We start from the raw sequence: 23,105 nt of genomic DNA, 5'->3' as shown, positions 1-23,105 counted from the left end.
CGAGCAGATGCCGGCACTGCAGGGTGGAGTCTGCACCGAGCCAGAGCGGTGCCTTTCCTGCAGCTCCTCCTGGAGCCCTGCAGGCATCAGCGGGCACTGCTGCCTGGAAAATCCCTGGTGGGACACCTGGATAACCCCTGGTGTGTGGACATGGGGCACTGATGCCTGGATAACCCCTGGTGGGATAGCCCTGTGTGAACAACTGGATAACCCCTGGTGTGTGGACATGGGGCACTGATGCCTGGATAACTCCTGGTGGGATAACCCTGTGTGGATACCTGGATAACCCCTGGTGGGATAACCCTGTGTGGGCACCTGGATAACTCCTGGTGGGATAACCCTGTGTGGGCACCTGGATAACTCCTGGTGGGATAGCTTTGTGTGAACCTGGATAACCCCTGGTGGGATAGCTCTGTATATACACCTGCATAACCCCTGATGGGATAGCCCTGTGTGGGCACCTGGATAACACCTGGTGGGATAGCCCTGTGTGAACACCTGGATAACCCCTGGTGGGATAGCCCTGTGTGGGCACAGGGCACAGCTGTGCCTTGGCACGGAGGCAGGTGTGTGTTGGATGTCACGCACAGAGGACCAGCGAGGTGCCTGTGCCTTCCAGGAATGCCAAGCTGGGCTGGGAAGGGGGAGAGGAGTCACCAGTGCCCTTGGGGCTGCATGGGAGAGGCTGCAACGTGCAGCCTTGTGCTGGAACATGGTGTGGTTTGACAGCATCAGCTGGTGGGAGCTGGTCAGAGAGCTGGCAGGGTCTGTGCTGTGGGGTGCCCTCACAGCACTGGCACAGGACGCCTCCTCCTCCTCCTCCTCCTCATGGTGCACCACAGTGACACACTGTGGCTTTGCTGGTGCTAGGGAGCCCAGACCGGGGTGCTGGGTGCAGCTGGGGGTCCCTCACACAAGGTGCTGGCACACAGGGAGGCCCGGCTCTCCCCCAGGCCCCGCTAAGCTCCCTGGAATGTTTCTGGTCCTAATTTAAATAAAAATGATCCTTTTTGAAACAGGAAATTATAGACATATTTTGGGCTGTTGCTCTGGAAGCCCCTCCCTGGCTGGAGAGGGATGGTGCTGGGCCCTCTGTGCCCTATGGGGGGTTTAACCCTCTCACAGGGTCTGTGCTGGGTCACCCTTGTCCCCATGGACCTGGCTGGGCAGTGCCAGCACCTGCTGCCTCTTGGGGGGCTCTCAGTGCTGTGGGGTGACAGGGGACAGCTGGTGGCACGGCATGACCTGGCATTGGGGCTGGGGTGAAACCCCTCCGTGTCCCAGCCTTGCTCCCAGTGTGGGGCAGCTGGGCTGGCTCAGCTCCACACTTTGTATTTATTTATTTACTGACCGAATTCCTCAGGCAGGGCCCAGGCGTGCGCCGGCCCAGCAGAAATATTCCAGAAATATTCCAGAAACGCCTCTGACCACTCCAGTGCTTCAGCAGGGCCACAGGCATCCAGTGGCTGTGCTGGCTGACCTTGTGTGCCACGGTCCACGGGCACACAGGTCCCTCCCTGCAGGTCGCTGTGCCAGGGTGCCATGGCGTGGCTGGGTTCCCCATATCCCACCAGCGTGGGAGTGTGAGACTCTCATCGTGTCAGGGGCATTTTTATCATTTTCCTGTGCTTGGCAAGTTCTTTATTTGGCTCTTTTTCTGCTCTCACTGAGGGTTTGGTGCTGCTGTGATGTCCCAGTGTGTTGGGGTCTTGGGAGGGGGCTTGTATCCAGTGGGCTCAGCCACGGGCTGGTGTGTGTGTGCTGAATTTCCTGGCTTAGGAATGAGAGAAAAATGCTGGCCAGGCAGAAATGCTGCTGTCACCAAACAGCTGGGCTGGGTGGAGGTGGCTGCATGCCTGTGCTACCTGGGGACACCCGTGTCACTGCAGGCACTCTCTGCTGTGTTTTGCCAGCCCTGCCAAGGGTGTTTGATGTGGCCTGTCCCTCGTGCACTGGGGTGTGCCAGGCTATGCCCCTGCTTCCTCTGGGAATGTTTATTTGCTCAGGGCACTTCTGTCTCACTTTGGTTGGGCAGGGACCTGCTCAGCTGCCAGCTGGGGTCCCAGTGTGCCATGCCTGTGTCACCACTGCTCCTCCATGCCCCTGACCCTCATCCCCTTGTCCACACTGTGTCCAGGGACACCTTGAACTTCCAGAGGCAGCTTTGCCATGAAAACACCTTTACCATGTGTTGCTGGGGTGCTATCTGTCCCCCAGAACATTTTGGGGGATCTGGTGTTCGTGGCAAAGCCAGAGGAGGAGCGAGAAGCGTCCGGGTTGCGCCGCCTGGCACCACAGCAGGCACCCAGGGGTGTGGATTGTGCAAGCCCATCCTGTGAGGCACAGAGCCCTCCCTGGCCCCCCCAGCTCCACAGCTGCACTGGGCCCGGGGGTGTCTGTCCCACTCTCTCTGGCAGACGGTGCAGGGAGGCCGGGCAGTTCCTGGAGCCCACATCACTTCCTCTGGCAGCGGTGATGGTGACGGTGCTGCTGGTGCCGAGGCCCCAGTGTCCCCCCCCAGCTCTCCCTCCGGCTGCTGCTGCTCCGGCCGGCGGGGCCCTCGCATTCCTGGGCTATTTTTAGGGTGGCCCTATCAGCCCAGCTGTCCCCGCTGCCGGCTGCCGCCCCTCCGGTGCCTCTCCCGTGCGGTGCCGCGCTCGCCCCGGCCGAAACCCTTCTCCTGCTCCCTCTGGTAAGGTGGGGACCCCAGCGTGGCCAGCACGGCTTGGGGGAGCACGAGGGGGGTACCTGGGAGATGGTTCTGGTGCTGGGATCGGGGATTGAGAGGCTGAACCCACCCCTGGGGTGTTTTGGGGTTGTTTGTGGTGGGGACCTCGTGGCCGGTGCTCTCTGGAGAGCTTTGTGGCAGTGCCAGGCTGCTTGGAGGTGGGAGCGCTGTGGGCAGAGGGTTTGGGGGTTCTGACCCACAGGTGGGTTTGTCTCTAGACCCCCATGCTGGGATTTCACACCATGGTGACACTTTGGGGGGACAGGGGTGTCCTCCCAGACTGCTGGGTTGCTTTGGTGCTCCCCTGTGCCACGCCTGGCCCTGAGAGGGGCTTCTCCCCAGTGGCCCCAGGCACAGCCTGGGGTTGGACAGTGGGTGCCATCCAGGGCAGCAGGTCCCACTAGAGCTGCCTGGACTCTGGCACGGGGTCAGGCTCAGAATAAACCCAGGCTGTCAGGGCAAGCAGGGAGCTGGGGCAGAAAATATCCCTTCCCTCACCCTGGCATTTGCTTACCGCAGCGGGCTGGCCCCCTTAGGGGAATGGGGCCACGGTCCTACAGTCTGACTAAAGGGGTTTTTTTTACACAGTGAGTTTTGGTGGGTCTCAAACTGGTCACCTGTCTGTCCCCAGAGCCCCCTGTGGGCGCTGTTTGTTTGCTGAGCAGGTCCAGGTGGGCTCAGACCCCCATTCCTGAGGATGCCAGGTGGGGAAGGGCACGTGCCTGTGCCCTGGGCTGTGGTTTGGCATTCTGTCTGGTGCTGTCCCAGTCAGTCTCACCTCTCCCTCTCTCCCCAGCCAGGGCTGCAGCTCCATGAGACATCACCATGGCGTTCTCATCCCGGTTTGCGTTCTGGGAGCAGAAGGGAAGTCTCTCTTGCATGTTTGCCTGTACCCCACGTTTGGGTCACTCTGCTGACCAGCTCCCCCCAGTTCACCCAGTGCTGGCACCATGTTTGGAGCAGCACTCACTCCCAGTCTCACTGTGCTGCTGTGACAGGGGCTGTGCTGGGCAGCTGGGAGCTTGGCCAGGGCTGGTGTCACCAGCACAGCCATGCATGTGATCACTAACACCATCACTAACGGCTTTGTGAGTGTCTGGTGCCACCCCTAACACAGTGTGAGCCACCCCAGTGCCACCTGCCACCCAGGAGCAGCTCTGTGCGGGCATTCAGGGTGTGCTGCCTACAGGATGCACCACTGCAGTGTCACAGCCAGTCTCGGCACCCAGAGGCTCAGCTCAGAGCAGGGTTTGGCTGCCCAACCCCCCGCAGAGGCCTCTGGTTGCCCCGGGTCAGCAGGGATCTGGCATGTCCCACGTGCTGCAGAGATTAGCTGGTGACACTTAAAACGTGCTGTGACACTGGCTGGGGGTGACGTGTACAGTGACAGAATCCTGCAGGAGGGGTGGTGGCACTCTGGACCACCTCCCTCACTGGCTGCTGATGGTGAGAGGGCCCAGGCCAGGTGGGCAGAGCACCTCTCCCACCTTTGGGGTTTGCATCTCTGTGCTTCACCCCCGTTTTTTTGGCTGATGGGAAGCCTGGGAGGACACACGTCCTTGTCCCTGCAGTGGGCTGTAAATTTGGGCTGGCATGGAGTGATGGTCCCAGAAGGTTTTCCTGCAGCAAGGCCCCACAGTGGGTTAAAAGGTGCTCCTCTTGTTTGTCTGACCCTCAGGTCAAGGACGAGGACAAATCTTTAGCTGTGAAAAGACCCGTGAAGGAGGATGGGGCTGTAAGTGTCACAGGGCACGGGCAGGGTGGAGCTTTTGGGGATGGGGCTTGTCCTTGGTGGGAACAGCCCCTGTGACAGGGCCTGGGGACACCATGCAGGGTCATGGGCTTAGTGATGCCCTGAGCACTGAGTTTTGCCCCCATGCTGTCAGCCTGGGGGTTGAATGGTCACTGTTTGTGGGGCAGGGAGGTCACCATGCTCCCTGCCCTGGGATCCACTGTGGGCCTGTAGGCTGGTGGGGAAGGGTGCTGTGGTAATTATTGCAATACCCAGTGCTGGGCTGTGGCCAGGAGCTGTGCTCCATGGCAGGGCAGAGCCCCAAACAGCAGTGGAGGCTGGCCCTCCACTCACACCGCTCTCATTGTGGCTGCAGTCAGAGAGCCCGAAGGATGCAGCATCTGCACCCCCCAAAGCTGAGCCCCCGAAGGCTGAACCCCCAAAACCTGAGCCTGTGAAGAGCCCCGAGCCCGCCAAGAGCCCCGAGCCACCTCCTGGCAGAGGGAAGAGCCCCGAGCCGGTGCTGAACGGGGCGGCAGAGAACGGGCTGGAGGGCGCAGCCCCCGAGGCGCCGGGCGCTGACGGCCAGGGGCTGTCCCGCCGCAAGGTGGTGCGGGTGGTGCGCAAGGTGGTGCGCAAAGTCCTGCCCGGGGAGGACGCTGGCACTGCCAAGGAGCCAGGCCGGGATGCCAAGTCTTCTGAGCCGGTGCCACCCCCGAGGAAGGAGGAAGGAGGGCGTGCTGCCGTCCCAGCTCCCCCAGCCCCGCCACCTCCCCCCGCCGTGCTGCCCGCAGCCCCTGCCAAGCCGGAGCCCAAGGATGAGATCTCAGAGGGGCTCAAAACCCTCATGGCCAAGGGCAAAACCAAGGAGCACCGGCCGCGGCTCCGGCCGGGGGACAGGCAGGAGAAGCCCCGGGAGCCTGCTGGTGGGGACACAAAGCTGTCCCCGTCCCCGGGCGCTGAAGCCAAGCCAGAGCCACCAGTGCAGCTTTCAGGAGGGAAAGCGGAGCCGGCAAAGGCGTCTGCTCAGAAACCCACGGCCCTGGAGAGGCACAAGGTACCGGTGTGTGCACAACAGGGGATGCTCTGACCCCCAGTGCAGCATGGTGTGAACTCACCTGCATGGTTTGCAGTGGTTTTCAGATGTGTGGTGCGGGTGGGAGTCATTTTTTTGGGGCACTCGTGTGTGCTGTGGCCACTCCATCATGCTGCCCCTTGTCTCCCCTCCATTTCATGTGGAGAAGAAGCTGCAGACCAGCGAGAAGCGGCAGACCCTTGTGAAAAATGCCCCGGCTGCCCCCCAGCAGGTGTGTAGGATGGTGACACAGGTCCCTGGACACTGTGGGTACACACTGGTACCCAGCTGTGCCTTCACCCTGGGACCCGCCCCAAGCACTGATGGGCTGCAGGGCTGGGAGGGCCTTTGCAAGGGCCCTGCTGGTGCCCATGTGCCAGGGCTGTGAGGGCTGTGGGACAGCTGGCCTGGAGCTAATGGTGCTCTGCCTCCAGGCTGCCCCTGGCCCTGCTTCCCCTGGCCCCGAGTCCGTGCTGAGCCCATCTGAGGAGGCGCAGCTCCGGCTGGAGAGGATCTTCACCACTTCTGTAACTCCAGAGGTGTTGGTGCTTGCGTGTTGCACTCTCAGGGATGGGGAGGCATGGGCAGCCTGTGGCTGCTCCAGATGTGCCATGTGCTCTGCACACAGTGACTGTACCCCTGTGTCTGGCTGCTAGCCCCATGGTCCATCTGTGGGTGACACTGGCAGCAGGGAATGGATGACCATGGCTGTTGGTGGGTTTGGGGATCATTGCCCAGACTGTGCTGGGGATGGGGAACTGCCTGCATCCCTGCAGGGGCCCAGTTACACTGTGGTGGCTGGGATGGATGATGTCCTGGTGCTGCTGTGTGATCATGGCCGTGCCGGGGCCCTGTGGCTTGTCAGAGTGCTGCTTCTGCTCTCTCCCTCTCACCCCCTCTCTTCTTTCTCTCCTCCTTCCTTGCTGCCGTTAGCTGGACCCCGCCGCCTCCGCCTCAGCACCCAGCCAGGTACTGTACCCCCGTCCTCAGGAGCCCTGTGCCTCCACCAGCGACCCCCTGCCATCCTCTGTGTGCCTCTGGGCTGGCGTCTGCGCCCGCGCCTCCTGCTGGAGTGTAAGGCTTCCCCCATCCCACCCTGCTCCGTGGGCTGCCGTGGGGGCAGCCGGGGCTGGGTGCCTCTCCCCACCCCAGCGAGGTCATTCGGGAAGCCAGACGTCCCAGGAGGGTGCCCTCAGTGGAGGTGGCACAGCTGGGGCGGGCAGGGTGTGGAGCAGGGTGTGAGGGGGCAGAGTGCTGGCATAGGCAGGATGCATGGCTCGTGCCGGAGCAGCTGTGGCACGTGGTGCTGGCAGAGCTCAGAGCGGGGTCAGTGCAGTGACCCCCAGCCCCAGGGCTTTGGCAGCACGGCCTCGTGGCCAGTGTCCTTCCACCCCGCTGCCCACAGAGGTGGCCGTGGCACAAGGAGTGCCCACAGGGCTTGGCACAGCGGTGCTTTGCCCCTGCTCGCTCCCCATCCCCTCTTTCCGTGCTGTGTGCGGGGCAGGGCTGAGCCCTTCTCGCCTTCAGCGCCTCTCTCGGCCTCGCCAGGGTCCAGCGGACGATGCGCCGGCAGCTCCCCTTGGCCCCGTCCCTGCTGCAGCTCAGGTTTGGCTTTGGAGCTCGTCCTGCTCTCCTCGTGCCAGGGACATCCCCGCTGTGCTGGCCACCAGCCTGGCATTTCCCATGGCAGAGTCCTGTGCCATGTCCTGTGTCACTCCATGATGTGCCTTGTCCTGTGTCCCTACAGCATGTCCCTGCAGCATGTCCCATGTCCCCATAGCATGTCTGGTGTCCCTGCATCCTGACTGCTCTCAGGGCTGTGGTTTGGGAGCTTGGCCCCTCCAGGCTCACCCGAGGTGTCCATAGTGAATGTGCCTGTGGGTCACTGTGTCTTTATGTCTGCCCCAAGCTGTGGCAGGGCCCTGGTGGTCTCTGCAGCCCTGCACCCACTGGAGTCCCCAGCAGGCAAACTGGGGACATACTGGGAGGGTTTGTGTCTTGTGGAGGTGGCCTGGCTGTACAGCACATGCCCCTGTGGCCAGCCAGCCCTGCTCCCTCCAGCCCCAGGGATGAGGGGAGGGGATGAGGCAGGGCAGGGGGCAGGTCACCACAGTCTCTCCACATCTGCTGTCCCACAGGCCAAGACAGAGGAGCAGATAGCAGCTGAGGAGGCCTGGTACGAGACCGAGAAGGTGTGGCTGGTGCACAGGGATGGCTTCTCCTTGGGTGAGCACTGCTGGGACACAGCACCCCGTCCTTCCTGTGGCACAGTGAGCCCCCCTGACCCCCCTGCAGTGTCCCTGGGGGCTGCCAGCCCGGCCCCTCTGAGTGCCCCGTGCCCCTCACAGGCAGCCAGCTGCGGCCAGAGGCGGGCAGTCCCCTGCCTGAGGGCAAAGTGAAGGTGAAACTGGACCACGATGGAGCCGTCCTGGAGGTGGAGGAGGACGATGTGGAGAAGGTAGGGCTGTGGGGCGGGGCCCGGCGGGCCTGATCCCCATTCCCCGCCTGACCCGCCCCGTCTCAACCTCGCTGCCAGGCAAACCCCCCGTCCTGTGACCGTGTCGAGGACCTCGCCAGCCTCCTCTACCTCAACGAGTCCAGCACGCTGCACACGCTGCGCCAGCGCTACGGCGGCAACCTCCTGCACACCTACGCCGGGCCCACCATGGTCATCATCAACCCGCTGAGCTCCCCCTCCATGTACTCCGAGAAGGTGACGCTGCTCTGGGGGCACACCAGAGGGGACAAGCAGCTGGAATTGCACAGAGGGGGCAGTGGGGGTGGCAGGGTGCTGACCCTTTTCCGTTTCCCCTCGCTGTCCCCACCAGGTGATGCACATGTTCAAGGGGTGCCGCAGGGAGGACACGTCCCCGCACATCTACGCGGTGGCGCAGGCGGCGTACCGCAGCATGCTGATGAGCCGCCAGGACCAGGCCATCGTCCTGCTGGGCGCCAGCGGCAGCGGCAAAACCACCAACTGCCAGCACCTGGTGCAGTACCTCGCCACCATCGCCGGCAGCACCGGCAAGGTGTTCTCTGGTGAGTGCCTCTGTCCTGCCTGCACGCGCCCTTTGCTTTGTCACAGCCCCACGCACGCGGCAGTGGCTGGACACGCGCCAAACTGGCTGTCACTGTCACACCGGTGCCTTTGCTGTGCTCCTGGGGGCCGCTGCAGTGCAAGGGAGCAGCAGCACCTGCCCAGCCAGCTCTGGCCCCCTGCCCACTGCACAGCCCCTGCACTGCTCTGCTTCTGTTCCTGCAGTGGAGAAGTGGCAGGCTCTCTACACCATCCTGGAGGCTTTTGGCAATAGCAGCACCGGCATGAACGGCAACGCCACGCGCTTCTCCCAGATCATCTCCCTGGACTTTGACCAGGCCGGGCAGGTGGCGTCTGCCTCTGTACAGGTGAGGGGACCAGGGTGGCCCCCTCAGCAGGGGAGCTGGTCCATCCTTGCCAGCGTGGTTCCCCATGGTGTGGGATCCAGTCCATCCTCACAAGGGTGCTGTTCAGAGAAGCTGTAACTGCCCCATCCCCTGTGGCAGTGTTCAAGGCCAGGTTGGACAGGATTTGGAGCACCCTGGGATAGGGGAAAGTGTCCTTGCCCATGGCAGGGGTTTGGAACTCGCTGATCTTTCGGGTCCCTTCCAATCCAAACCATTCCATGATTCTCCTGGTGTTTTGTACACTACAAGCTCTGCTGCAGATGCACAGCCATGCTCACAGTGCTCAGCAGCCTGGCATCCTGCTCTTGTCCTTGTTCACACCCAGATCAGATGGGATCCCTTGCTGAGTTTGTCCCCAAATCAGTCCCAAAGTGTTGTTGTGATAACAGCAGAGCCCTTAAAATCCAGGAGATGTACTCCATGCTCTTCTAGTAGCATTCACTGAGGAGAGATGCTCATGGGCTGCTTGGGTGACGTTTGCATTCACATGGTGCCCTGCAGTGGGAGGGAGACCCTCACAACTCCATGGGGACCCCGGGCAGGCAGCAAGGATGAGGCTGGGGTGGGCTGGGGGTGTCATTGGGAGTGGGGCACTTGGGGACAGTTCCTCACTGTCCCCCCTCTGCAGACCCTGCTGCTGGAGAAGCTGCGCGTGGCCCGGCACCCGGCCAACGAGGCCACCTTCAATGTCTTCTACTACCTGCTGGCCTGCCCTGACAGCACCCTGAGGTGAGCTGGGGGGGAGAGCATGGTCTCCATCGTGGGGGGGTCCCTGTGACCTCCCCCATGGGGCCAATTGTGGTGTTTGTCCCTGCAGGACTGAGCTTCACTTCAACCACCTGGCAGAGAACAATGTCTTCGGCATCGTGCCCCCCTCCAAGGTTGTTGCCATGGGGGGCTGTAGGAGAAGATGGGGGTCTCTGGCCCATTTCAGTGCAGGGGGAGGCAGAGCTGGGCTCCCAGACCAATGGCTCCTGTTGTTTTCCACAGCCAGAGGAAAAGCAGAAGGCGACCCAGCAGTTCAGCAAGCTCCTGACAGCCATGAAGGTGATGGGCATCTCAGGAGATGAGCAGAAAGCCTTCTGGCTCATCCTGGGGGCCATCTACCATCTGGGAGCTGCTGGGGCAACCAAAGGTAACGAGCTGGGAGCCATAAATGAGGGGAGATTTGAGACTGAGGGATGTGAGGGGTTCCAGAGACACCTTGCAAACAGCCTGCAGTGCAGCCAAGCCCTGGGGGAGAGGGTGGGAGGCTGTGTCAGCTGAGGGACAGTGCCCTGCCACCCTGAGTGCTCTGGGGCACCCAGCTTTGTCCCCATGGTTGGGGTGGTCTCATTAACTGGTGGGGATTGAACATGCCCACACCCTGCCAGCCTGGGGGAGTGGGGGCCTGGGTGGGGCTGAGGCAGCTGGGGGGTGTCCCCCATTCCCAGTGTAACACCTTTCCCTCCATCCTCCTTGCAGAGCCACTGGCAGATGGAGCTGGTAATGGGAGTGGGGAGGGCTCTGCTCTGGGGGGTGCCATGCAATGCAGGTTTGGGGGCTGAAATGGGGGCTTGGGATGCTGCTGGTGTGCTGGGACCAACCCTGACCCTGGCTGGGTCCTGGCAGCCCCAAATTTGCCTGCTGCTCGTGAGGAGTCCCATCCCAGTCCTGTCAGCACCTTTGGTGGTGTGGGTCAGGGCTGCCCTGGCACACAGCACTCACCATGGGTGTGAGCTTCTCACAGCACCAGCTTTACTGTCCATTCCTGGGGGTGGAAAATTTGGCTTTGGGGGCTGCTCTTCTCCCCCTGTGGCTTTTTCTTTCTGCCTGTGGTGCTGCACGCTGGTGGGAGAGCTGGGCATGTCATCCCAAAATGGGCACCTGGAGCTGGTGGCTGCATCCAGGGAATTTGCAGCCCCGGGGGAAAAGATGATCTGGGGATGAAGAAGGAGAGACCAGAGGGGTCTGGACGCACGCTGGGGCTCAGGGCTGGCCTGTGGGGTGCTCTTGGGGTGCAGTGCTGGCCCATGGGGCGCTCTCAGGGCACTAGAGGGCAGCAGGGCCCCGCTGCAGCCACCACAGCGGGATGCTCAGGCAACTCTGGAGCCTCTCCATGGGAGCCTGCTATGGGAGGGAATCCCAAATCCTGCTGGGGGGGAGCATTGCTGCATCCTGCTCGGGGTGGGCATCCCACCCCCAGTCTGTGCTGCTGCTGCTGCTGCTGAAGCCTCCCCTGTGCCTCGTGGATGCTGGGAGTGCTCAGAGCTGAGTTACGCCAGCCCCACAATCTCCTTGGATCCAAAAGCGGCTCCCCATGCGCTGGGGCAGAGCCGAGCTGCTCCCCAACATTCCCCACGGTGCGGGGGGGCTCAAAGGGAAGGGACCCCCATGCTGGTCACGGTTTGTCCTTGCAGCAGTGCCTGGGGAGGGGCAGGCGTGGCATGTGCGGTGGCATGGTGGCAGGAGGGTGTCCCCCCCCCCCCGTGCCATCGTGTGCCGTTGTTTCTAACCCGTGTCTCTGTTCGCATGGTGCATGCTGCCCTTTGCAATGCAGACGCCGACGAAGGTAAAGTCCCGTTCTGTTCTGTTCTCTGTGTGTCTCTGGCTTCCCCCTCCCCCGTGCCGCCCTCACCCCGCTTCCGTGTCCCTGTGTGTCACCATTAACCGGCTCCCACCGCCCCCCAGCGTCCGTGTCTGTCTGTCTGCCATGTGGCTGTGTCACCCAGCAGGGACATGTCCTCATGTCCTCGTGAGGGGTGGCTCAGAGCCTCAGAGGTCCCTGGGTAGTGGTGGCAAGGGGTCAGTGCTCCACACCAGTGTGGCTCCAGGCTCAGCCTGCAGCAGCACAAAGCCATTCACCCCATCTCCTCTTAGACCCCAAACATCTCTGTCTCCTCAAACCCCAAAACGGGTGCTCCCATCATCCCAAACCTACTCTGTGGGTCCCTAAGATCCTCCCAGGCCTGTTTGGAAACACTCCCCATTTTTAGGGGTGCCCTTCCTGGCCCTGAACCCCCTTTCTCCACCCTTCAGCTGGGAGGAAGCAGTTTGCACGGCACGAGTGGGCTCAGAAAGCCGCCTACCTGCTGGGCTGCAGCCTGGAGGAGCTCTCCTCTGCCATCTTCAAGCACCAGCCCAAGGGCACCCTGCAGCGCTCCACCTCCTTCCGCCAGGGCCCCGACGAGTGTCCCCTGGGGGACAGTGGCACAGGTAGGGTGAGGTGTGATGGGGACAGTGGGTGTCCCCAAGGGATGCCGGGTTGGGGACGCTCAGGCTTGCTTTGGCCAGGTCCCAAGCTGACGGCGCTGGAGTGCCTGGAGGGCATGGCAGCTGGCTTGTACTCCGAGCTCTTCACACTCCTCATCTCCCTGCTCAACAGGTACGTGCTGGGGGTGCCAACAGGAGAGTGGGGGTGCCTGGCTGTGCCCACTGACCCCGCTGTGTCCTTCTGTGCTCCCCCCAGGGCGCTGAAGTCGAGCCAGCACTCTGTGTGCTCCGTGACAGTGGTGGACACCCCTGGGGCACAGAACCCCAAGCTGGCAGGGCAAAGCCGGGGTGCCAGCTTCGAGGAGCTGTGCCATAACTACGCCCAGGAGCGCCTGCAGCAGCTCTTCCACCAGCGCACCTTCGCCCGCGAGCTGGAGCGATACAAGGAGGTACCAGGGACACCAGGGCTGCCATGGCCCCCTCCACTCCGGCCCTCCCATAGCCACGTGAACATCTCCTGTGTGTCCCCCCTGATTTCTTGTGCAGTGGTCATTGTGGACCAGTCTGACCAAAGCTCAGTGTCCAGGGCTGTCCGCAGGAGGGCTGGGCTGGGAGGTGGTGGAGTTAGCACTCTGCATCACTCTAAACCCCATCAAGACCAGCACCCTGATGGGCTCACGCTCCCTCTCACTGCTACTCTGCAGTGTGGGTGCTCACCTGCCTCTGTTCCTCTGTTCCCCCTCACCAGGAGAACATAGAGCTCGCCCTGGCTGATGCTGAGCCCAGCTCCTCTGGCTCCATAGCTGCTGTGGACCAGTCCTCACACCAGGCACTGGTAAGCACTTTTCACTCTTCCAGCCACATCACGGCAGGCAGCTTTTTGGCATTTTGGTGGTAGAGGGGAAGGACAGGGGCTGATGGCCATGAGAGCATGGGTGCAATTGTGTGTGCAGCCCACATCTTAGTGCATCCTGCAGCATGGTGTTCCCCTCTTGTCCTGGGAGCTGCCTGTGCTGTCAGAGGGCCTGGAGATTTCTGGGGTGTTCCAATTTTCAAAGTGCTCTGGTCCCTGGGATGCTCTGGTCCCCAGGGTGCTCAGGTTCCTAGTGTCCATGGGTTCCCAAGGTTCTCCAGTCCCTGCTGGAGGAGGCTGCTGGCACCATCCCTGTGCTGGGTTTCAGCACTGCATTTCCCACCTCAGTGAGATGTGCTGCCAGTGTCCCATATGGACCTTTCCCTTCTCCGCTAATCAGGAGCCCTCTCCCACGGTGTGAGGTTGCGTGCTCCCTGGGTGGCCTGGGTGCCCTGTGTCACCCCGTGTCCCTGCCCTGGGGGACCCTGGTGTGCTGGGGTGGCTGCCAGCGTGGTGACCCTGCAGGTCCGGTCTCTGGCCCGCACGGACGAGGCGCGGGGGCTGCTGTGGCTTCTGGAGGAGGAGGCTCTGCAGCCAGGGGGCAACGAGGACACCTTGCTGGAGCGGCTCTTCTCCTACTACGGCCCCCAGGAAGGGGGTAAAGAAGGTATGGAGGGGGGCCTGGAACCATGGGGATGTGTCCACTAGACCAGAAACAACTTCTCCAGTGGAAGATGTCCCTGCCCATGGCAGGGAGTTGGAATGGCATGATCTTTAGGGTGCCTTCCAACCCCAGCCATTCTGGGGTTCTGGGACATGCCCCAGTGAAACACTCATCCCCAGGGCTGTGCCCACTGGTGCTGTGTTTCCCTGCAGGGCACAACCCGCTGCTCCCCAGTGACAAACCCCGACACTTCCTCCTGGGACACAGCTCGGGGACCAACTGGGTGGAGTACGATGCTACGGGATGGCTCAACTACGTCAAGCACAACCCGGCCTCCCAAAACGCCTCTGCCCTGCTGCAGGAGTCCCAAAAGTGAGCAGGGTCCTGGGTGGGAGCGTGGCAGCGGGGAGAGGTGACGCTGGGGGGTGACGTGCCCTCCGTGCCCTGCAGGAAGGTGATCAGCAGCCTGTTTGCGGGGCGCGGCGGCTCGGCGCTGGTGCTGTCGGGCTCGGTGGCGGGGCTGGAGGGCGGCTCCCAGTTGGCCCTGCGCCGCGCCACCAGCATGCGCAAGACCTTCACCACCGGCGTGGCCGCCGTCAAGAAGAAATCCCTCTGCATCCAGATCAAGCTGCAAGTGGTGAGTGAGGGGGTACCAAGGGGGATCCCCACATCTGGCCGGGTCACCTGGCTGGGGCACTGCTGAAGGCCACCGCTCACCCCGCTCTGCCGCACCCGCAGGACGCCCTCATCGACAGCATCAAGAAGTCCAAGCTGCACTTTGTGCACTGCTTCCTGCCCAAGGCGGGGGCTGGTGGGGACCCCCAGGCCGTGCTGTGCCGGCGGGTGAGCAGCAGCGAGCTGGAGCTGCCGGCGGAGCACTGCGAGGCCGGGCTGATGCAGCTGGACGTGCCCCTGCTGCGCGCGCAGCTCCGCGGCTCCCGCCTGCTCGACGCCCTCCGCATGTACCGCCAAGGTGAGCCCTGCCACCAGCACCAGGGCGTGGAGGTCCCAGCTGTGTCTTCTCACTGGAGAGCCAAAGACCACCAGGAGTCCCTTCAGCACATGCCCTTGCTCTGAGCTCTGGAGCCTCTCCCCAGCCTCTCCCGTCCCTGTTCCCCCTGCCCTGCTGGGCTGTTATCTGCACTGGGGACAGGCATGGCCTTAATTGGGTGTCTCCCCTGGTGCCGCTGGTTCCTGGCAGCAATCCCATTGGCATCCAGCCCCTGTCCCGCTGGAACGAGAGCCTCTGGGTTGTGCTCAGCAAAGCATTTATCGATACATTGGCTGGCCAGCCACCCGGCCGAGGGTTTATCGCTTGGAGGCTGGACCCTTCCTGCCGTGATTGGAAATCGATGCCACCTGCACACCTCCTGGATCGATGGCCGTGGCCAGCCGCCCGTGCTGGGGTCAATGTTCCCATCAATACCTCATCGTTAATTAAGATATGGAGGCTCAGTGCTGGAGCCTGATGCAGGAGTTGGCTGTGGCTCAGAGTGGAGCCAGAGCAGGACTTGCACAGGCAACGCGTGTCGCTGCTCTCCCCCCGAGGAGGGATCTGGCCGCTTTCTCCTGAGATCCCAGCCAAAACTGCTGGAGGATGCAGCCAAGGAAAGCCTCATGGGGAGGCTGAGGGCATTCTAGCTATGCCTGACCCCACGGGGAGCTTGTGTCACGTGGGGCAACCCTGTCAGCTCTCCCAAAACATGAACCCCAGCATGTCAGGGCATGTGGGGCTGTCCCTGGCCATCCCCTGGGCATCCACACAGCCCCACTCTCCCTTGCTTCCCCAGGTTACCCTGACCACATGGTGTTTGCGGAGTTCAGGCGGCGCTTTGATGTCCTGGCCCCACACCTGACCAAAAAGCACGGGCGCAACTACATTGTGGTGGATGAGAAGCGGGTACGTGCCCCATGTCGGAGTCACTGCTGTCATCCAGGGTCCCCTGCACCTCAAAGGGCCTGGCCCTGACACCTTTCCCTCCCTGCAGGCAGTGGAGGAGCTCCTGGAATCACTGGACCTGGAGAAGAGCAGCTACCACATGGGCTTGAGCCGGGTATGGTGCCCGACACCACGGGTGTGGGTGTGGGCAGGGCTGTGCGTCATGGCACGGTGGGACAGCAAAAGGGCAGCACTGTTCACTCCCACCCACGCCATTCCTCATGCCTGGGGAATAAAACCCCACAATGGGACAGGAGCAGCGGCTGAGGAGGGGAGAGACCCGTCCCCACCGGCGGGAGGGTGGCACGGCGTGGCCGGAGGGATGCCGGCACCCATCGCTGTCCTGCTCCCCTCCCTCAGGTGTTTTTCCGGGCTGGATCGCTGGCCAGGCTGGAGGAGCAGCGGGACACGCAGACCAGCAGGAACATCACCCTTTTCCAGGCGGCATGCAGGGGCTTCCTGGCACGGCAGCACTTCAAGAAGAGAAAGGTTCGTCCCAGCGACTCTCCCCTCCCCGCTCTGCTGCACAATTTCGCCTAAAATGGGCAGTGCAGCCTTTCTGCGCCTCCTGGGCCAGCACCTCCTCCTCCCGCCTCCCCCGGAGCCGTGGGGGGCCAGGGGGAACCGGGGGGCCAGGGGGAACCGGCAGGGAGGCTGCTGGGCATCGCCGCCGAAGGATGAAGCCACGCTTCAGCTCCTACTTTTATCATTAGAGAAGGTGTAAAACAGGCATCTTGCAGTGCCTCGTCTTCCTGGGATTAGCACTCAGAGGGGCTGGAGAAGATCAAACAGCAGATTTGCTGGTGGAATTGGCCCAAATGCTGATGAAGGGAAGCATGCTGGGGTGCTGGCAGGGGTGCTGAGCACCCACACACCCCGCTTTGCCCTGCTGGTGGCCCTGTACTGACCCCATACCCCGTGCTGACCCCGTGCCCTGCACAGATCCAGGATTTGGCCATCCGGTGCGTGCAGAAGAACATCAAGAAGAACAAAGGGGTGAAGGATTGGCCCTGGTGGAAGCTCTTCACCACCGTGCGGCCCCTCATCGAGGTGCAGCTCACCGAGGACCAGATCCGTGGCAAAGACGTGGGTATCCATGCTGGGGGATGCTGGATGGGGCAGGGAGGGCTTGGGGGAGCATTGGCCCTGGGGTGGGATGCAGGACCCCATGGTGGGGTCACATGCAGAAGCTAATGGTGGGGTGGGATGCAGGATCCTGAAGTGGGGTGGGAAGCAAAACCCAGGGAAGGGTGGGATGGAGGATCCTGTGGTGGATTAGGATACAGGATCCCACGGTAGGTTGGGATGTGGGAGCCCGTGATGGGGTGAGATGCAGGACCACGTCTGCCCGCGCCAGGCTCGAATTGCTCCCTAATTTGCGAATCAGCATGTCATTAGCATCCCGAGAGCCGGCTGTTGCTTGAGCCCAATTACAAGCGTGGAGAATGGAAATGAAACCGTGCGCCGAGAGGCAAATGCGGGGGCTCCGCTCACGCTGGCAACCAGACACTGGTGCACCCGGCGAGCACGAGCTGCTGCCTGGCTCAGCTTTCACCCCGACCTGCTGGGGACAGGCACCTGGCTGGGGGCACCAGGGCAGGGGCACCTCCTGCACCCCCAGCCTGTGCTGGGACCAGAGGAAGAGAGAGGAAGATGTTAGCAGCCAGACATGCTTCCACAGCACTGCCTGGTGGCCCCTGGGCATCCTGGTGGGCCTCCTCCCTCCCCACCTGGGCTGGGTGCACCCAAACCCTTCAGCAAGCTGCTGCTGTGTGGATTTGCTCCCACCTCCTCTCGCGGGGGATGTGGGTACCCCTGTGCAGCTTTTCTGGGACTGCCTGGCATTTCGACACCATTTATGGGGTTGGAGTCGGCACGACGGCGGAGCGGGTTGGGGAAAGTCCCTGCCCAGCCCTTGGCAGGGGAGAGCAGCCCCGGGGAGCCCCCACCCTGCTCATCCCATGCTGGGGGGGTGCTGGGGAGGGGCAAAGAGCTGCCAGCCTCCTACCCGCCAGCCTCTTCCCTGCGCCTGCCCCCTCCCTCACCGCCCGCTCTGTTGCAGGAAGAGATCCAGCAGCTGAAGAGCAAACTTGAGAAGGTGGAGAAGGAGCGCAACGAGCTGCGGCTCAACAGCGACCGCCTGGAGAGCAGGGTAGGTCTTTGCTGCTGCTGGGATGGGGTTCGGTGCCGTGCCAGCCTGGCCCAGCCCACGGTCCCATTCCCCCTGGCACCCCCAGATCACAGAACTGACATCGGAGCTGACGGACGAGCGCAACACCGGCGAGTCGGCCTCCCAGCTGCTGGACGCTGAGACGGCCGAGAGGCTGCGGGCTGAGAAGGAGATGAAGGACCTGCAGGTAAGTGAGCCCCTCCCCAGCCTCACAGTGTCTCCTGTCCCCATCAAGTGCTCACCACGGCTATGTCCCCTCCCAGGCCAAGTACGATGCCCTGAAGAAGCAGATGGAGTCGATGGAGATGGAAGTGATGGAGGCTCGGCTCATCCGGGCGGCTGAGCTCAATGGGGAGCTCGACGATGATGATTCAGGTACTGTCCTGCCTCCAGTGCTGGCTGCTGGCACACCCTGCAGTGTCCTCTTCTCCCTGTGCCACCCCCACAGCCCCTTGGTGACCACATTTCCCCACACAGGTGGCGAATGGCGGCTGAAATACGAGCGAGCGGTGCGGGAGATCGACTTCACCAAGAAACGGCTGCAGCAGGAGCTGGAGGACAAGCTGGAAGTGGAGCAGCAGGGCAAGAGGCAGCTGGAGCGCAAGGTGAGTGGGGGCTCGGCTCTGGGGACTCCCCTCAGCATGGCTGGGACAGCAGGGACATGGTGGCACCCCAGAGCCCTCACTGCCTGCCCGCCTCTGCCCGCAGCTGGCGGACCTGCAGGCGGACAGCGAGGAGAGCCAGCGGGCGCTGCAGCAGCTGAAGAAGAAGTGCCAGCGCCTGGCTGCCGAGCTGCAGGACACCAAGCTGCACCTTGAGGGACAGCAGGGACGCAACCACGACCTGGAGAAGAAGCAACGGAGGTGGGGACAGTGCGCTGGCACTGGGGGGGACATGGGTGACACGCCCCTGGCGAAGTGGCATTACCATTTTAGCAGGGATTTGGGCACGTCACCAGCTCATACTTGGCCGAGGTGTCTCCAGCGGGATAGGGCTGCCCAAGTTGGATGTGTTTGTTGTGGGGGGGATCCCCATGCCCTTTTGGGGGGCCCAGAGCTGAGTGATCCCATCCATGTGGGGTCCTGCCCCATGGTGGAGGCTGCTGGTGCCCTGCGTCTCCACCCGGCATGCGCCGCCATCCCGTCCCCTCTCCCAGCCCCAAAGTTTGCTAACGTTATTAAGCAGCAGGGACGCTTTCATCTCATTATGGTAATGATCGCACACACAAATACAGCGAGAGAATCCAATCTAATTAATTTCAATTTCCGCGGATTGGAGTCTGTGCTAATGCAGCTGTTTATTACCCAGCGCAAGGAAAAATGGGGATTAGCTGCCGAGGTGTTTAACGCAGGTCACAAACTCAAGCGCAGGGTTGTTTTCCAAGCCCCAAAGGCAGTGATTTTGGAGTAAACCCAGCTGATCCCATCCCAGGGGCACTGGAAGAGACTGCCACGTGGCTGCCTGGCTACAGGCTGTGCTGAGCACTCCTTCAACAGGGGCTTGTGTGCCATCCAGGGGATTGTGTGTCCCCTTTGGGGATGGGACTGGTGCCATGACATGTGGAACTCCCACACTGGGATGCAGCTGTGGGAGCCGAGGTACCACAAGAGCCCATCTCTCCTAGAGACCCCTCCATGTCCTGCTTGGTGAATTTGGTATCCCCAGCTGCTTTGGAGTAGCCAAGCCCCTGCCATTGGCAGGCACTGTCCCATGGGCACGTGCTGTCCCTGGAGAACAGCTGAGGTGCTGCTGGAGTTGGTGCTGCAGGTGCTGCACTCCCCTTTAGCTTGGAGTGAAGGCATCAGGAGGAGTGTCTGAGTGACTCGGTGCCACCGTGGTGGCAATTAAAGACTCATCAGCACTGTGTTTCAAACAAGCACTCAGCCGTGCACCACCCTTCCCAGTGCTTGCTGCTGAGGGAAGAGGATGCTCTGTGCAGTGCCCCTGGCAGAGTGCTGAGGGTCAGTCCCTGGGGTGCTGAGTGCTCTCCCCACTCTCCCCGTGCAGGTTTGACAGCGAGCTCTCGCAGGCGCACGAGGAGGCACAGCGGGAACGGCTGCAGCGGGAGAAGCTGAGCCGAGAGAAGGATGTGCTGGTGGCCGAGGTCTTTGGCCTCAAGCAGCTGCTGGAGGTGAGTAGCCCCCAGACCCTCCCCAGCCTCCCAATCACTGGGTGCCCCGGGCTGATAATGACCCTGTCTCTCACAGGACAGGGACTCGGACATCGCAGGGCTGACACAGAAGGCGGAGGCGCTGGAGGCAGAGCTGCAGGACATCTCCTCCCAGGAGTCAAAGGACGAAGCCTCCCTGGCCAAGGTGAAGAAACAGCTGAGGGACCTAGAGGCGAAGGTCAAAGACCAGGAGGAGGAACTGGATGAGCAGGCTGGGACCATCCAGATGCTGGAGCAGGTACAGCGGGGAGGGGCGAGGTTTCTGGGTGGGGTGGTTTCATGCAGGGCTGTTATTACCTGGGCTGGGCTTGCCTGGGAAGAGGAGGCGGCCGCCCTGAGCCCGGCGTCAGGCCAGGCATCGCCGCGGCCGACACGGCTCCCGGCCCCCCGTGCCATGGCCCGCCAGGTCACCATGGGGCGGGCAGCCCAGCTGGCCTCAGAGCGGGGGGCTTTCAGGGTGAGTGGTGACCGGAGAGTGGCATGGAGGGGTCCCCACGTCCCCTTTGCTCTGAACACATCCCCACCATTTGCAGGCGAAGCTGCGGCTGGAGATGGAGATGGAGCGGCTGCGGCAGACCCACGCCAAGGAGGTGGAGAGCCGTGATGAGGAGGTGGAGGAGATCCGGCAGTCGTGCCAGAAGAAGGTAGGGCTCAGCTGTGTCCCCTCTGCCCAGGGAGGCCTGGGATGCATCCCCATGCCCTGGCTGGGTACTGGGAGCTGCCAGCTGGGCACTGTCATGCAGCACCCGGCTCCCACGCAGCGACCACAGCCCGGCTCCACCGGCCCGGCGGGTCCGACCGGTCCTTCTGCCGCCCGGGCCAGCACGCTCTGCCGGGCTCTGTGCCTCTGGTTGCGCAAACACCCAGCTGGTGGGGTGACCCAGTGTCTCCAGGCTGTGGGGACACGTGAGGAGGGGTCATGACCCCTCCCTGCTGCCCTGACTGGCTGCCCCCTGTCTGTCCCCCAGCTGAAGCAGATGGAGGTGCAGCTGGAGGAGGAGTATGAGGACAAGCAGAAGGTGCTGAGAGAGAAGCGGGAGCTGGAGAGCAAGTTATCTGCTGTCAGCGAGCAGGTGGGGTGAAGGGCACCTGGGCATCTGCCTTGCTTTGGGGACCCTGAGGTGGCCATGGTGGGGTGGACACCCCTCTGGCATGGAGCTGTGGCAAAGCTTCCCCTGCCACAGGCCAACCAGCGGGACTTTGAGACGGAAAAGCGCCTGCGCCGGGACCTGAAGAGAACGAAGGCGCTGCTGGCTGACGCTCAGATCATGCTGGACCACCTGAAAAACAACGCGCCCAGCAAGAGGGAGATCACCCAGCTCAAGAATCAGGTGTGCATCTAGACACTCCTCATACTGCAGGGTTCAAGGACACAGGGTGTCCCTGTTCCCTGGCCAGGCACTGAGCTATATCCCTGCAGCTGGAAGAGTCGGAGTTCACCTGTGCAGCCGCTGTCAAGGCCCGCAAATCCATGGAGGTGGAGATTGAGGACCTCCACCTGCAGATTGATGACCTTGCCAAGGCCAAGGGAGCGGTGAGTGGGTTTGGGTTGGGATGAACCATGGTGGGACCATGTCCCATTTGCACCCAGGGTAGCCCCATGCTGTTTGGAGAGGGTTTAGGGGGTGAGTGCCCCATTCTTGGGATGCAGTGGGAGACACGTGTGTGTCCCTGCAGCTGGAGGAGCAGCTGAGCCGTCTGCAGCGGGAAAAGAATGAAGTGCAGAGCCGGCTGGAGGAGGACCAGGAGGACATGAATGAGCTGATGAAGAAGCACAAGGCAGCTGTGGCCCAGGTGAAGTGGGAGGAGCAGCTACACCCACCCCACCCCCTCAAGATGTCCGTCTTGGAGCCAGTGCAGTGGGATCCCCACTGATGGCCCTGGTGTGTCCTGCAGGCATCCCGGGACCTGGCACAGATGAATGACCTCCAGGCACAGCTGGAGGAGGTCAGCAAGGAGAAGCAGGAGCTGCAGGAGAAGGTGAGGATGCAGCTAGGACAATGGGGGGCACCCAGAGACCATGCAGGACTGCCCTGCACCATGGGGGTGCAGAGAATTCTGGTGGGAAGCTCTCCATCAGGATGGGAGCAGCGTGGCCAGCAGCTCTCCTCCAGGACAGCGTGGCACTGGGGGCAGGGTGATTGTGGTCGAGGCTGAGGCTGTGCCCTCTCCCACAGCTGCAAGGTCTGCAGAGCCAGCTGGAGTTCCTGGAGCAATCCATGGTGGACAAGTCGCTGGTGAGCCGGCAGGAGGCCAAGATCCGTGAGCTGGAGACCAGGCTGGAGTTTGAGAGGACGCAAGTCAAGCGCCTGGAGGTAATCACGGGGCTTTCCCTCTGCTCCAGCCGGGACAGGGGTGCAGCAGGACCGCAACAAAGCTGCCTGAGAGTTTTCTGAGTGCCTCCCCTCCCCACGACCCCCCACGCTGCAGCCCTCCCCCTCTGGCAGCCCATCCCTGTCTCCACGGGGAAGGCTCCCTGCAAGCACTGATAACAGTAATCCACCACCCAGCCCGGCAAAGTGCTGCTCTTTCCCTGCATCGACTTAGGGAAATTATAGACTCCCCAGTCCCGCAAACGCAGCCTGTTTTATATTCTGCCTCCGCAGCTCTGCCGGGGAGCGCGGCAGCTTAGCTCTCCTCTTCATATTTTCCAAGCTATTATTTCCTTCTCCACTCTCTCTGCCGGGGCCATAAATATGCAGCGGCTGGCTCAGTGGCTGGGGGAGAACTGGAGCTATTTTTTCCCTACGTTACATGTTTTAATTACTTCACACACAGTTAAATCTATTTTTCCAATTCAACAAAGCCCTTGCTGTTGTTCTGCCCCTTCCCTGGCCCTGCGAGGGCGTGGTTTCTTCTCCATCTCCTTGTGTAAATTGATGGGAGTGGGATCCATCCTCCCATCATCTGCTGGTGGGTGTCAGGGTGAGAGCGTGCGGTGAGAGGTCCATTTGGGGTGACCCTGGTGCTTGGCAGAGCCTGGCCACAGAGCTGAAGGAGAACATGGAGAAGCTGATGGAGGAGCAGCTCTTGCTGTTGTACTGGCCGTGGGAGGGGGTGCTTTCTCCTCCATCTCCTTGTGTAAATTGATAAGAGTGGGATCCATCCTTGCAGTGGGTGTCGGGGTGCAGGTGTGGG

The 23,105-nt window shown here is 62.2% G+C and overlaps 1 protein-coding gene across 4 annotated transcripts in view; it reads left to right on the top strand.

Moving 5' to 3' along the window:
• Positions 1–23,105, top strand: part of MYO18A (myosin XVIIIA) — a 36,567-nt gene that overhangs the window by 6,599 nt on the left and 6,863 nt on the right. Inside the window, exons 3-39 of one of the 4 annotated variants that reach the window (XM_054287015.1) lie at positions 6,469–6,504; positions 7,084–7,140; positions 7,674–7,761; positions 7,884–7,993; positions 8,072–8,248; positions 8,364–8,574; positions 8,798–8,940; positions 9,608–9,708; positions 9,797–9,860; positions 9,970–10,114; positions 11,519–11,530; positions 11,998–12,174; positions 12,253–12,343; positions 12,428–12,620; positions 12,920–13,006; positions 13,550–13,691; positions 13,901–14,060; positions 14,139–14,325; positions 14,427–14,661; positions 15,479–15,588; positions 15,677–15,742; positions 15,988–16,116; positions 16,570–16,713; positions 17,690–17,779; positions 17,865–17,984; positions 18,061–18,172; positions 18,275–18,402; positions 18,506–18,660; positions 19,805–19,928; positions 20,005–20,205; positions 20,501–20,611; positions 20,936–21,040; positions 21,152–21,298; positions 21,388–21,501; positions 21,645–21,761; positions 21,864–21,947; positions 22,145–22,282. In XM_054287015.1, the coding sequence (XP_054142990.1) occupies positions 6,469–6,504; positions 7,084–7,140; positions 7,674–7,761; positions 7,884–7,993; positions 8,072–8,248; positions 8,364–8,574; positions 8,798–8,940; positions 9,608–9,708; positions 9,797–9,860; positions 9,970–10,114; positions 11,519–11,530; positions 11,998–12,174; positions 12,253–12,343; positions 12,428–12,620; positions 12,920–13,006; positions 13,550–13,691; positions 13,901–14,060; positions 14,139–14,325; positions 14,427–14,661; positions 15,479–15,588; positions 15,677–15,742; positions 15,988–16,116; positions 16,570–16,713; positions 17,690–17,779; positions 17,865–17,984; positions 18,061–18,172; positions 18,275–18,402; positions 18,506–18,660; positions 19,805–19,928; positions 20,005–20,205; positions 20,501–20,611; positions 20,936–21,040; positions 21,152–21,298; positions 21,388–21,501; positions 21,645–21,761; positions 21,864–21,947; positions 22,145–22,282 (4,611 nt within the window). Of the gene's footprint in view, positions 1–6,468; positions 6,610–7,083; positions 7,141–7,673; positions 7,762–7,883; positions 7,994–8,071; positions 8,249–8,363; positions 8,575–8,797; positions 8,941–9,607; positions 9,709–9,796; positions 9,861–9,969; positions 10,115–11,518; positions 11,531–11,997; positions 12,175–12,252; positions 12,344–12,427; positions 12,621–12,919; positions 13,007–13,549; positions 13,692–13,900; positions 14,061–14,138; positions 14,326–14,426; positions 14,662–15,478; positions 15,589–15,676; positions 15,743–15,987; positions 16,117–16,569; positions 16,714–17,689; positions 17,780–17,864; positions 17,985–18,060; positions 18,173–18,274; positions 18,403–18,505; positions 18,661–19,804; positions 19,929–20,004; positions 20,206–20,500; positions 20,612–20,935; positions 21,041–21,151; positions 21,299–21,387; positions 21,502–21,644; positions 21,762–21,863; positions 21,948–22,144; positions 22,283–23,105 lie in introns of all 4 variants that reach the window. The other 3 variants (XM_054287014.1, XM_054287016.1, XM_054287017.1) reach the window with 3 other exon arrangements.

The sequence above is a fragment of the Melozone crissalis genome, unplaced genomic scaffold, assembly GCF_028551555.1.
Source record: "Melozone crissalis strain CALT ecotype California unplaced genomic scaffold, PUWL_Pcris_2 ptg000057l_1, whole genome shotgun sequence".
Lineage (NCBI taxonomy): Eukaryota > Metazoa > Chordata > Aves > Passeriformes > Passerellidae > Melozone > Melozone crissalis.
This window is presented reverse-complemented; position numbering and strand designations above follow the sequence as displayed.